This window comes from Ambystoma mexicanum, chromosome 2p, assembly GCF_040938575.1.
Source record: "Ambystoma mexicanum isolate Mex_15411 chromosome 2p, UKY_AmexF1_1, whole genome shotgun sequence".
In the NCBI taxonomy this organism is placed as follows: domain Eukaryota; kingdom Metazoa; phylum Chordata; class Amphibia; order Caudata; family Ambystomatidae; genus Ambystoma; species Ambystoma mexicanum.
In genome coordinates, this window is record NC_090923.1 from 197,615,108 (window position 1) to 197,629,789 (window position 14,682).

The 14,682-nt window shown below is 46.8% G+C and overlaps 1 protein-coding gene across 6 annotated transcripts in view; it reads left to right on the top strand.

Moving 5' to 3' along the window:
* The window catches only part of LOC138566340 (protein SSUH2 homolog), a 620,994-nt gene that overhangs the window by 441,650 nt on the left and 164,662 nt on the right, over window positions 1-14,682 (top strand). For all 6 annotated transcript variants that reach the window (XM_069643482.1, XM_069643483.1, XM_069643485.1 and 3 more), the window contains one exon: window positions 130-192. In XM_069643482.1, coding sequence (XP_069499583.1) covers window positions 130-192 — 63 coding nt within the window. The remainder of the gene's footprint in view (window positions 1-129; window positions 193-14,682) is intronic.

A 14,682-nucleotide genomic window follows, 5' to 3' on the forward strand; every position in this document is an offset into this window, starting at 1 on the left:
ATAGCGGAAGCATGGAAATCTCGCAACTTACACCTTTATTATCTTTTTTTGTATATAATGCACTGTTGACAAGGTAATGTGTTGAAGGCTGCTAAATCTGTTCTTACATCGTTTCACTTTCATTTACAGCCCTGTCAAACATGCTTGAGCATGGGTCAGACCATCTGCCAAAAATGTCATGGATCCGGCCGGGTGAGTGACGGGAGCATTTATTTGGATTTCTCTCCCCTTTCTGACCGGTAAACAGATAATCACAGCATTAACCCTTATTGGTTGGAATTGCATGGTGACTTATGGCCATCATTTTAAATTCATATTGGAGGAGTATCTTAAAGCCAAACATTGCCATTGAGTGCTGCCGATCAGTAACTTTGCAGGTCTACTACATTCACAAAAGCATCTGGAGGCTGGTGCATACAGATCTGCACTATCAACATTGGCAGCTATAATATTCTATAAAATGTGTTGGACTTGATATTAAGATGTGTCAATGCTTACTGGCCAAACACTCCACCAAACAGCCATTTGAGCAGAGTGTTGTAGGAGAGGTTATGATCGTAAGGATTTGTGCCATATATTTTGTGTGTAGTTCTGTTGCATTGATACTAACACTTAGTATTGGGGGCAATAAGAGGGGTAGCATTGGGGAAGGCGGTAGCTGTCGTTTTTCTAAAGTCCATCTGGGGTTAGACGTCATGAGACTTATCTCTTGATATTAGGACCCCAAATCTTAATATAGGCCTGTACTACACAAGTCAGTAGAATGGCTGAGCAGCCAGGCTTATTTTAGGAGGGAGGAATGTGAGCTGTAGAGCAGTACAATGAAATCAACACATACACAGATCCAAGGAAACACGTACTCACTTAAAGTTATATCAAAATTAATTATTTATTTAAATATACACGAGGCCCATAAGCAACTCTAAAATGCAGCAACTACTAATAACATTCAATTAAAATTGGAATAAGATTGCAAAATGAACAATAATGCAGGTTAGTAACTTATCATATACTTTTCATATACTTTTCATATCCAGTACACTTCAGTTAAGGTCAGTAAAAGCACTTCTATGTAGCACCTTATATTGAGTATCAAGGGCAAGTAAAAGTTATACAAAACACAGCTTGCAACTGGTAAGTACAATGTAACTCTCCAAGAGTGGGTCAGGCAGTCTGTTTCCTAACTAGAAATGAGTTCACAGTTCAGGTTGTGGAGGAACATGTATTACCCAAGCCAATAGGATCAGGAGGATGGAACTTTGACAAACCAGTAAAGCCAAAGTCAAATGGACAGCACCAGTTCTGATGATAATCTTTAGAGAAAAGTCAAGTAACCAGTCACATGTTCTTGTAGAAAGCACAAGAGCTCAAAGGTGTGCCTTCCTGTAGGAGGACAGGTTGCAAGACATGCACAGGGGAGTTGAGGTCAATGCTAAATGTGGAAAACAGCACTCCTAAAGCAAAGGAGCACCGAGAATGGCCTAAGGTAAGTAAAACCCAAGAGCCCCACAGTACCTGAAGAGAGAAGTTCAAAAGTTAGCTGTTTGCCTTCTGGATGCAACGATGAAGACCCTGATTCCTGCTCCTTGGTTGTGGTGATGGAAGGGGGTACATTCGGTGGGCTTATGCAGCAGTCGAGAGAAGGGGTCGGCAGAAAAGGTTTCAGCTCACTCCAGCGGCTGTTTGGGGTTTTGGCGCCTTTTTTTTTAGCATCAAGAAGAAACGAACAAATATTACGATTTTTATTCTTTTCTATTACTCTGTCCTGAACTCTTATGGGGAGACTTTTGGTGAAGAATTCCTGCATCTACAGGACCAACACGGATGTCTGCAAAGTTTCAGCGAGATTCGATTTTTGCAAGACGATTCACTCGCAAATGGTCTAAGTACCCCCGGGTATTGGTGTTCTGCAGCCCAGGAAAGTTGCAGGATGTCGGGAGGGGTCGGGGGGTCGCCCAAATTGAAGAAGGTCTTGAGACTGGTTGGTCCCACTAGCCCAAGGGAGGAATTTGTCCTGGGCGGAGCTTCCCTGTCGAGTTAAAAACGGGGTCAGCACAGCAGCAGTGCTTCATCGGTACTCCCGCGCTATTGAAGGTGCTTCTGGCGTCTCTGCTCATCTTCTGCTTTGGATTTCCAGTTCCATTGGTCGAATCCTCCTCTTATGCTGTAACCCATTCATTCACTCCCATGGAGCTGGCAATCAACTAGGGGTTGACTGTCGTGTAGGACAGCCAGCCAGCTGCCTAGTTTGAATTGGTTTCAGCCAGGCACAGGGACAAACAAAGGACAGTGAAGTTTCTGAGCCCTCCTCACTTCTTAACTTGCCAGACACACTGAAGCATGGACGGGCTTCCCACTAGAATCCTGCCAAAGGCAACACTCACAAAGGACCCAATCCTACCTGGAATGATAGAAGACAAGCCCAGAAGGAACTTACAAATGAGAAATGGTGAAAAAAGAAAACTAAGTCAATTTTGAGAAACTGGTCACCCATGGGTGCTGTACTGGAGCTGAGAAATCGGCCTGCTAGTAACCTGCACAAAAAGGTAGTAAAAGTAACCACTGCCACCAGCCATTTAGTTTTGTTAGTTACTGTAACAAAAGGTTACGGGAGCAGTGGGAGAGGAGTTACAATGTAACCCCCAGCACTCCACATAAGGTGGTATGTGCTGGTCCCACAAAAGAAAAGGTAAGTAAGATGAAAGTTATCTTACTACTCTGGGGAAGTACAGTTCACACAAGAGAATACAATAAAGAGGGAAGTCCAAGGGACTCCACAGTGACGCTGCACAGAGGGTGTTGTGTGTCACAAAAGTCAATCAGATGCCTGCATTGAAATACATGAAGGAAAACATACTCAAAAGCAGTAAAAATAAGATTCCCAGTCGGAGCAAAAGAATGTGTGAGTGGCAAAAAGTTCCACTCACACAGGCGAATAAAATAAAAAAAAGTCCAGAGTCCAGCAAAAGTGCTGGGGGTCTCTCAGGTTAAAGGGAATTGGCACAGAAACTGAATATTCTCCCCAACAGTAGCATTGGCCACTAACACTTAGGGCCTCATTACGAGCATGCTGGTCTAGTAACAACATTGGATTGGCCGGATTGGCTGGCTGGCTGTCCTAAAGGGACAGCCACCCTGCTGTGTGATTGACAGCCTAGGATGTGCATGAATGGGAAATCTTGCTTAAAAGTCGAGGTACTTGACTACAGGCAGAGTCGACCACTGGAAGAAATATCCGAAGAGGAAACATGAAAAGAATCCTGCTGCAACCTCCTGGACCTTCAATTGCCTGGTGAAGTCCTGCTGCTATGCTGACCTCCTCTTTCACCTCGACAGAGAAGCTCTAACAGAACAACTTCTCCCCTTGGGTTAGTGGGACGAACTAATCCCGAGACAAACTTCACTTAGGCGCAATCCCCAACTTGCTGTGCCTCTCCGTTGCTGCAGAAGCCCAATGCCAGGGGTTGAGTGTCCATAATCGAGTGCAACGTCTTCCGCCGAATGAATCTGGTCAAAAGCTCCGGGAGCCTCCTAAGGACACCCTAGAAGCAGGAAATCCCGCTCCAGAGTCCCCTCACCAGAGTGCAGGACTGAGGGAGCAACGAAAGTCCAGCCGGTGTCCTTCGTCCTGCATCAGGGATGTTTGCGAAGTGCTGAAACCACGAAGTGCCGCTGAAATGAACAAAACCCGTAGCTGCCGACGACCTTCCCGACTACTGCTGCAGGAGCCCTCCAGATGTCCATCCCTCTTGTGCCCACGACTGAGGCTCAGGAACCAGGGTCTGCTTGGCTGCAGCCAGACGGAATCCAGCCCTTTCTTCTGACCAAAGGTACTTTTTCAGGCCTAGGGGTACTTACCTTCTTGCCTTAAGACGTTCTGTCTCACTTGAGACTTGCACCTGCTTAGTTGATTTTAACTCCCTTTGCACAGACTTAACAGCTTGTGTCCCTTCATGTAATATTTCTGAACTCTCTAACTTTGTGCAAGACTTTAATCCAAGAAGTGCATCAGAACTATAGACTGTGTCCAAATGACTTTGGCTGTCCTCTAAAGGCACTCTTCTAAATCCATTGACTTTGGTATTGCTTATCCCGCCATAGGCTGTGGCTTGTTAATCACTGCTACTGCTGGGAAAGGCTTATCTAGACTGCATTGGAAGAATTCAGTTGTCCACACATTTTCTGAGAAACTGTTCTAACCTTTTCACTTCCCTTAACCTTTCCTTTCTGCAACTCAGAATCCACAAAGTATATTAGTGTGATATATAAATGCAAATACTATCCTTGTGATTGAAGTCTCTCCAGCTGTAGGAGAAATGTATTAAGCATATCCAAAGATTATTCACTGACTATTGATTCTGAAAAGTAATTTCAAAGTTTATTCATATTGTTACAATCTTTTGCCTTTTTAAAGAATGTTTATTTAAAACTGATGTTAAATAAATAACTATTTATAACTGAAACCTTGAATGTGAGTGTTATTTGGCTACTTCTATTTTCGGATTTCAATTGTACAGCTATACAGCTCACATTTACCCCTCTTGAGATAGGCCTGGCTGCTCAGTCACACTACCAACTTGTGTAGTACAGACCTATACCAAAAGGTGAGTTACCTAATACTAAGCAGATAAGTATTGTGTAGTCTCACACAGTGTGCCTGCACCAATTCTTAACTAACAGAAGTGCACTAAGCAATTCAGGTAAAGCAAACCCCAATTACAATTTAAGAAGGGCAAGAGCTATTCAAGGTCAGTATGACCTATTGGTCCATGAACTTTCCGCTAATAACTAGTCATACCAAGGATACTTTTCAGAAGTGAAGGATACAATTCTCAGGTAAGTAAGAACGTTACCATCTCCAAAACCCAATAACACCCAGATAGATGATCACACAGCTAATCAAGGTCGGTAAATCCTCTTGGAAGGCTTTACACTCATTCACTTTAGAAATGATACAACTCTACCATCAATATTACTTTTTTTTTTAGAAAAATGAAACAATTAAAAGCTAGTAAAATAGCTTCTGTACTTTTAAAGGAGCAACAAGCAACTTAAAGGTAAATCTTAATTTTTGGGCACTTTGGTTCTGTAATAGAATAAGTTACAAAGTTATTCAACAACTCATTTACAAGTAAGTGCTTTCAACACTTGTTACAGATTTTAAGAAAGAAGCCTTATCAAAGTCCTTCCTATTCTATAGCATGAGTTTCTCAGTGGCAGAAGAGGGACCTTATTTATTTATTTTATTTGTAGTGCGCATTGACAAGGCCCGTAGGCATACGAGTGCAAGGACACAGATAGAGAAACAAACAGATTAGGACGAGAAGGCAGGGCAGCTGTGGGCAGGGGTAGCTATCAGAAAAGGAGTGTCTTAAGTACCTGGTTGAATTTCAGAAATTCTAGCTCTAGGAGCCAGCTGTAGGCAGGTCAGGATAGGTTTCAGTTGCAGGAAAGTCAGGGTTACAGAGGATACTCTTCAGACAAGTATCACTTTAGAGTTAGTTGAAAAGTTGTTGGGGACTTCACAGAAGACCTCCTATATGCGTTACAGCATTAGGCCTGGGTGAATGGTATGGGCAAACTCCAAACCACACAAATGATTCACTCATCCTCGCAGGATTCACACCAGACTTAAGGTAAGTATTACCCAAGCCAACACAGTACCTCAGCATAAAAGAAGAGCTTCTGGGTGGATGCCTTCAGGATGCAGCAGCACAGGATCCGGGCTTTTGCTTCTTGGTCTGGAGACTGAAGAAATGGACACTGAAGGGGAAACTGGTGCAGCCATCAAAAGGGGAGGCTTCCAACAAAGGATTATTCTCGGCTCTTGTTGTTCTGTGGATTTGGTGCACTTTCACCTCTACTTGATGAAGAACGAGTATTGCTGGTCGGATTCTCTTCACTAATCTGGTCCTGCACTCTGCCTTCAAGAATTGGAATCGTGTCTCTGGAGGTCCAGCAGGAGTCCATCAAAGATTTGGACAAAATCGCCTTCGGAAGACCATGCACCGCACACTGGCTCCATGTCTTGGGTATTGGCAGTTTGCAGCCCAGCAAGGTTACAGCATGTCAAGGGATGGCTCATTTTGCAGGGCTTCTCAAGCCTAGTGGATTCCACTAGCGTCTGGGTAGGAGTTGTTACATTTGGGACCACAGGTCAATTGGAAGGTAGAGTTACATCAGGCTCTGGTTACGTAGCAGGCTCTCTGGTCACTGGAAAGGGTGTTAGGTAAAGATTTGGGGTAGTACGCTCAGGGTGCACTATAACAACCACAGCCTCCTGGCAATAGGACCCAACCTTTGGTGTAAGTCTGAACTACACAGATTGGTAGTACGGTAGAGTAGCCAGGCCTATCTCAAGAGTGGTCAATGGGAGCTGTAGAGTGGTCACACAAAGATTCACAGTGACGCATATTCAAATAAACACTTAGACTCAAGGTTTCTTGATAAAACAATTATTTATTTACCAGTCATTTGTATAAGCCTTCTTTAGAAGGGAGCAATATAATAGCAACACACAAATATCTTCAAAATACACACTCTTAGTTCCTAAATAAGTAACACCCATTTGGCATGCCACACACTTCCTACACCCTCAGGTGACATCAATAGTTAGGACACTGTGGACATTGATAAATTACTGTTAGCATTTAAAATAGTACTGAGATGAGTGTCAAAGAAAAGGTTATTAGAACAAACAAGAGATCACAAATATTCTTTAACAGTAAAATACTTTTCAGCCCTCCCCAAAGTCAGAGGAGAGAAGTGTCTTTCAGAGAAACCGGCTAAGCCTAAGTCAATGTGCAAAAGTATATGGAGCCAAAGCACTTGTTGCAGGTAAGTAAGAAAAGTCTTTGCACAATGTTTAGAAGTCTTTGAAGAAAAAGAATCAATGTAGGGCCACAAGCTGTTAGACCTGTGGGCAGTAGAAGTGAATCTACAACAAGAGGTAAGTTCTCTTAGACTTTCACAGTACCTTTAGTTAGAAGAAAATGCAGCAGATGACTTCTGTTCCTGTCATGATTCCTGCCCCTCATGTCCCCAGCCATCCAAGATGTCAGGCTGGAGCCAGGCCACGATCACCTACATGGCCCTCAAGGGCCTCTCCATCCCTCCAAAGACCCACTTGGAGTCAGACTTGGCGCTTGTGGCACCAGACTCACTCACTCCCATAGGATAACATTGGGGATTGGACTTGTAGTGCATTGATGGGGACAAGATGGATGCCCCCACATATTTCGGTTCCCAGAACTGCATGTGTGGTCTAGTCTTTTGGGTGTGGTTCAGCCCAGAGGCACCTGGGATACCCAGAGACTATTTAAGCCACACCCAGGCTGAGAAACATGCTTTGCGTTTTCTGCATCTGCAGTGTGACACTCACCGTGTTCGGATCAGTCTCCAGTAGGCCTGCATCTTTCTTCTGTGCTCAGCTCCTGCAAGAACAAGAACACCGTTAGGAGCAGCCTTACCTTGCGGCGCCTCTGCCCATCAGTCATCGCTCCTTCTGTTCTGTGGGCATCTTCGGCGGTGTCATTCCCATCCCGGCACACCGCTTCCTAAGGGAAAAGAACAGAAAAAAGGCATTGGTAAGCATTCTGCAAATCTTCTCTTATTTTTAAATACTGTACGAGCTTCAAACGCTTACCTGAGTCCCAGCCGCTCTGAGGGAACTCTATCTCCGTAACTTCTCATCCATCTGCAAGAGGGAAAAGACGCTCCAGGTTAGCGTGGAAAGATCTAGAGGCGCCGTATACCGCGCTTATCCACCGCATTTGTTCTTCATAACCGGCATCCACGCTGAAAACGTCGCGGCACCTAAAAGACACAGAAAAAGAACTCAGTTTAATGCAAATACGAACGGGGTGCTTCGTGCATCGCGCTCTCACTCACCTTCAGCGCTACTCATCTCAGCAGCACGCCGCCATCCCTGGACACCGGCCATCATCTAAGGAAGGAAAGGAACGAAGTTAGAGAACTGTTCAAAAGACTCATTATACTTACCTGTCGGACTCTTGCCAGTGAAGTAATTAGGCAGCAACAAGCCCGCATCAATCAACGCGCCCCTGCGCTGAAGGCAGGACGGAGAGCACACTATCCAAGAAAACAAGGTGAGCTGTGGATCAAAGGGAAGGGTTGGACCCCGGGGAAGAAGGGGTTCAAGCACACAGAGACAATAGGGAGTTAAACTCTACCAATCCTGTGTTACAGGCCCAGTCTCCAGTCGAATAGCCTCCAGGGAAGGGTTTGAGGTCATAAGAGGTCAGAACAGGCTGAGTGACGTCCCCGTGGATACCAGGTGAGCGTTACAGAACGCAGAGCCTCACATCAAAATCCACCTAGGCGTCATGGAAACGTCAGAAACCGACCAGTTAGCCCACATGTTGGGGCAGCTACGTTCCGAAGTACATGCAGCCAGGCAGGAGACCTACACCCTGAGGAGAGAGCTGATAGTAGCCAAAGAACACACTGATGATTTAAGCCGGCAACTTCTCCAGTCACAAGCAGGGCATGCACCATTGCCGGGAAGCGTGCCCTCGATGCCAGCGCCATCAGCCAATCCTGTTCAAATAACCCTTCCTGGGGTAGTTCCCTTAGCCCCGCCCGAACGATTTACGGAGGATCCCAAGAGGTTTGCAACGTTCATGAACCAGTGCCACCTGCACTTCCTTTGTAGGCCAGGGGCCTTTCCGAATGACCGATCACAGGTCGCTTTTGTGCTATCCTACCTGAGTGGTAGCGCCGCAGACTGGTCTGTACCCTTTGTGGCCTAAGACGATCCTTTGCTGCATGACTTCAGGGGCTTTCGGCAGGAGATGGAAAAGCTGTTCGCCCATTGTACTCATGGGCAGGCATTAGACAACGAACTTCTGTCCCTACGCCAAGGGACTCAAGACCTATTAACATACATAGCCACGTTCAATAGACTCGTAGTTGAATCAGAATGGCCAGTGGAGAAGAGAACCACGTTATTTCATCAGGGGTTGCGGGGGGAGCTCAAGGATGTTCTCGCACAAGTAGTGAACCCCCCGAAAGACTGCTCAGAATTAATTGACCTTGTTGTTCAACTGGATCATAGGTTGCAGGACCGAAGAGCAGATCGAACCAGACCGGACCTTCGCCGTATGTATGTGCGTTCAAAGGACAATACTGCCCGAATAACGGAAGGTTCAGGAGAACCAATACAAATCGGGGGGGGGTCAGATTCCCCTTGACTAAAGCGGAAAGGGATAAAAGGAGACAGCAGCAGTTATGTCTGTACTGTGGAAGGTCAGGTCCTTTCCTTAAAGAGTGCCCTGTGAAGCCACTGAGGAGGACGGTAGGGGCCACGGACAAGGAAGATAACATCAAGGAATCGGAAAACTCCCCAGCCCGGCAAGTGTAGGGGTCCACTTGACGAGCAAAGACCTCCCATTTTGCACTATCTGTGGTCTTGATCAATCACCAACAACCATCTCAGATGCACGCAGTAAGAGCGTACATAGATAGTGGAACCGTTGGGAATTACATCGACCAGGATCTTGCGGCAAAGATGGGGCTCCCGTTACGCCCTAAATCAACCACCGACACTGTTACCACTGTTGATGGCACGGAAATAGCTTCTGGTCCAGTATCCCAATGCACTGCAGCTTTAACCCTTCTGTGCCAGGATGGACACCAAGAATCTATCGTTTTCGACTTCATTAAGGCACCACAGTTCCGGTTGATTTTGGGAATGCCATGGTTGGTAGCTCACAATCCTCGAATCGATTGGCGAGCAAAAGAATTGGCCTTTCCCGAGACTTGCGCCCACACATGTTATCGCCAAGAGAAACAACCAATAGACACCAGAACCTCCACGCTTGCGACTGTGGCAATCCACACCCTACCAAGTGAATACCAGGTCTTTCAAGATGTCTTTCAGAAAGAACAGGCTAATACTCTGCCATCGCATAGACCATACGATTGCCAAATCGACCTGATACCCGGCGCACAAATCCCTTGTGGGCGAATTTACGCACTCACAGAACCAGAAAACCAGCACCTGAAGGCCTATCTTGACCAATACCTGGCCAACGGGTTCATCCGTCCCTCGAAGTCTCCAGCAGCCAGTCCTCTATTCTTCGTACCGAAAAAGGAGCGGGACTTGAGAACGTGCATCGACTATCGCGCACTGAACCAGATTACTGTAAAAGATCGCTACCCCCTGCCACTGATCCCTGAATTGCTTGATCAAGTCACAGATGCCCAAATCTACAAAAAACTAGACCTGACGGGGGCATATCACCTTGTTCGCGTAAAATAGGGGGACGAATGGAAAACCGCTTTTCACATCAAATATGGCTTGTACGAATATCAAGTAATGCCCTTTGGCCTTTGCAACGCGCCTGCTGCATTTCAATACTTCATGAACGATGTCCTACGGTAATTGATTGATGTCTGTGCTCTAGTGTACATCGACGATATCCTAATATATTCCTCATCAAAGCAGGACCAGGTTAAACACGTCTGATCCGTATTGGAGAAACTCGGTCAACACCAGCTCTACGCCAAGCTCAAAAAGTGCTCATTCCACGTCTCCGAGGTGGAATTCCTGGGCTTTATTCTCAGCCCGAATGGAATCCGAATGGATGTACACAAGGTAGATGCTATCCTGAACTAGCCATCCACAAATTCATTCAAGGGGGTTCAAAGTATGCTGGGTTTTGCAAACTTCTACCGCCGGTTCATCCCAGGACTTTCGCAAATCGTGCATCCCATCACGTCATTACTAAGAAAAAGCAACAAAAAGTTCCAGTGGACAACAGAAGCCGAGGAGGCTTTCTAGGAACTCAAAGCAAGATTCACATCTGCCCCAATCTTACGCCACCCTCGCCCTGATCTCCAATACTTGGTGGAAAAGGACGCCTCAAGCATGGCTATGCGAGCCGTCCTCTCACAAAAGGATCCTGAAACGGCCAGTTACACCTTGTTGCCTTCTGGTCGCGTAAATTCACACCCCCTGAACTCAATTACGCTATCACAGACAAAGAACTCCTGGCCATTAAGTCAGCCTTTAAGGCATAGCGGCACTACCTCTTGGGCGCCAGACACACAATCACCGTAATAACTGACCACCAGAACCTCCAGTACCTAAAAACGGCAAAGACCCAATCCTCAAGACAACTGCGTTGGGCTCTTTTTTTGGCTGAATATGACTGTGATTACATTTCGACCAGGGGTGAAAAAAGGGAAGGCCAATGCCCTTTCCCGTACGGGGGTGGAAGAGCAAGGGTATCAGACCCCTGACCCAATAGCAATCATCCCGAGTGACAAGCTCCTAGGAATCACAGCAACCATAACTCAGAAATAATTACATGAAGAAGTGGAGTGCACACGGAGAACATTACATGATAAAAGATCAGTTGCCCTACTTCAGGAATCGCTTATTCATACCAAACCAAGAACTACGAGAACAAGTCATGTCCGGTTATCATGATTCCTTGATCGAGGGCCACCCCGGAATCACTAAAACCCTAGCTAAGGTAAAACGAAATTATTGGTGGCCCACGTGCCGTAAAGACATTATCCAATTCATCCTATCTTGTGGAGTGTGTGCTCAAAACAAGTCATCCAAGCAGAAGCCGGCTGGGCTATTACAAGCATTGGAAATCCCACCAGCACCCTGGCACACGTTGTCCCTCGATTTTATTACTGACTTACCACCCAGTGAAGGGTTTAACACTATTCTTGTGGTTGTGGACCTATTTTCAAAAATGGCACATTCCATTCCTCTTAGGGGACTCCCAAATGCGTCCACTCTGGCAAAGGTATTTCTTGAAGGCATTGTACGGCTCCATGGGTTTCCTTCAGTTTTGGTCTCAGACCGAGGTACTCAATTCATATCTAACTTCTGGAGAAAATGCTGCTCTATGGCTCAGATCGACATCCGGGTATCCACCAGTCACCATCCCCAAACGGATGGTCAAACTGAGAGGACAAATCAGACGCTCGAGCAGTATCTGCGTTGCATGTTACACCAAGCTGAAGGAAGCTGGTTCGACCTATTATGGATAGCTGAATATGCTTATAATAATTCCCTACACACCAGCACTGGGCAGACACCCTTTTATACCATGTATGGCAGGCACCCACGTACTTCTGCGTTGGACGTTCCTACAACCCTGGAAATGCCAGCAGTCAAAACCTTGCACACAATCATTTCTCAAACCTTTAAAAGGGCAGCTGAACACCTACTTCAAGCTAAGAATCACCAAATGAAGTTTGCTGATCAACACCAAGCAATGGCCCCCAACTACCAAGTGGGACACAAAGTCTGGCTGGTGTCTAAACACGTGTCCATTAAAGGAGCCCAAACTTTCCGTCCAAGATACCTGGGTCCATTCACCGTCACCTCCGTGATAAATCCTGTGGCAGTCAGACTAGCTTTGCCGTCAAACATGCAGATTCATCCTGTGTTCCACGTGTTTCTCCTTAAACCTGTTCAACCTGGGACCCGGGTAGCAACGCCACCAGAGCCAGTAGTAGTCGCTGGGGAGCCAGAATTTGAAGTCAAGGATATCCTAGATTCAAAGTACGTCAGATTCAAATTATACTACTTAGTAGACTGGAAGGGGTATGGTCCACAAGACAGGACATGGGAGCCTTGTGAGTACATTCATGCACCTCGCTTGCTTAGACGATTTCATCAAAACCATCCAACCAAACCAGGACCAGACAGAAGAGCCACCTTGAGAGGGGCCTTGGGGGGGTGGGAGGAGTGCTGTCATGATTCCTGCCCCTCATATCCCCAGCCCTCCAAGATGTCAGGCTGGAGCCAGGCCACGATCACCTACATGGCCCTCAAGGGCCTCTCCATCCCTCCAAAGACCCACTTGGAGTCAGACTTGGCGCTTGTGGCACCAGACTCACTCACTCCCATAGGATAACATTGGGGATTGGACTTGTAGTGCATTGATGGGGACAAGATGGATGCCCCCACATATTTCGGTTCCCAGAACTGCATGTGTGGTCTAGTCTTTTGGGTGTGGTTCAGCCCAGAGGCACCTGGGATACCGAGAGACTATTTAAGCCACACCCAGGCTGAGAAACATGCTTTGCGTTTTCTGCACCTGCAGCGTGACACTCACCGTGTTCGGATCGGTCTCCAGTAGGCCTGCATCTTTCTTCTGCACTCAGCTCCTGCAAGAACAAGAACACCGTTAGGAACAGCCTTACCTTGCGGTGCTTCTGCCCATCAGTCATCGCTCCTTCTGTTCTGCGGGCATCTTTGGCAGTGTCATTCCTATCCCGGCACGCCACTTCCTAAGGAAAAGGGAAAAGAACAGAAAAAAGGCATTACTAAGCATTCTGAAAATCTTTGCTTATTTTTAAATACTGTACGAGCTTCAAACGCTTTCCTGAATCACAGCCGCTCTGGGGGGAACTCTGTCTCTGGAGCGTCTCATCCATCTGCAAGAGGGAAAAGACACTCCAGGTTAGCGTGGAAACATCTAGAGGCGACGTATACCCCGCTTTTGTTCTTCATAACCGGCATCCACGCTGAAAATGTCGCGGCACCTAAAAGACACAGAAAAAGAACTAAGTTCAATGCAAATAGCTAAAGGGGTACATCGCGCATCGCGCTCTCACTCACCTTCAGCGCTACTCATCTCAGCAGCATGCTGCCATCCCCGGACGCCGGCCATCATCTAAGGAAGGAAAGGAACGAAGTTTGAGAACTGTTCAAAAGACTCATTATACTTACCTGTTGGACTCTTGCCAGTGAAGTAACTAGGCAGCAACGAGTCTGCATCAATCAACGCGCCCCTGCAGGACGGAGAGCACATTATCCAAAAAAACAAGGTGAGCTGTGGGTCAAAGGGAAGGGTCGGACCTCGGGGAAGAAGGGGTTCAAGCACACAGAGACAATAGGGAGTTAAACTCTACCAATCCTGTGTTTCAGGCCCAGTCTTCAGTCGAATAGCCTCCAGGGAAGGGTTTGAGGTCGTAAGAGGTCACAACACGCTGAGTGACGTCCCCATGGAAACGAGGTGAGCGTTACAGTTCCTGTGCAGCTCTGCATATCCTGTATTCCTGGAGCTAATTCGTGGGCACAAGAGGGAGGACTTTTGGGGACTCCTGCACTACAGTAGGACGGTTACCGACAGCACCCGGCACTCGTCAAACAAGTGGCACTTCAGTGTTTCAGCTCCTCGAGTCTACCGCACACAGCAACACTGCATTCTTCGCTGTTGAGGTGGACCTTCCTTGCTTCTGTGGTACCGTACTCTGTTGAGGGGGCTCAGGCTCAGTCAGTCCTACTTCCTGGGAGTCCGGAGAGCTCTTGGCCACCTTAAAAGCAACGCACACAAACTGGTGTTCCTCTCCCTGGCTATTCGGTTCCAGCAGCGACTGCAATGGAAATACAACAAGCTCTGAGAAGGATGTCCAGGTGGCTTACTTTGGAGTTGATTGGTCCCACCAACTCAAGGGGAGAAGTCGTCCTTGCAGTGGCTTCTCGGTCGATATATGAATTTGGAGTTTCAGCACAGCAGTAGGGCTTCACCGGGCAAACCAATGGCCCAGGAGTTGCAGCAGGCGTCCTCTTCAAGTTCTTCTTCGGATTCCTTCGTCCAGTGGTCGACTCTGCCTTCCAAGCCAAAAGCCTCACCTTTTATGCAGGATTCATCCATTCATTCCAGCCTAGCTGTCAGTCACCCAGCA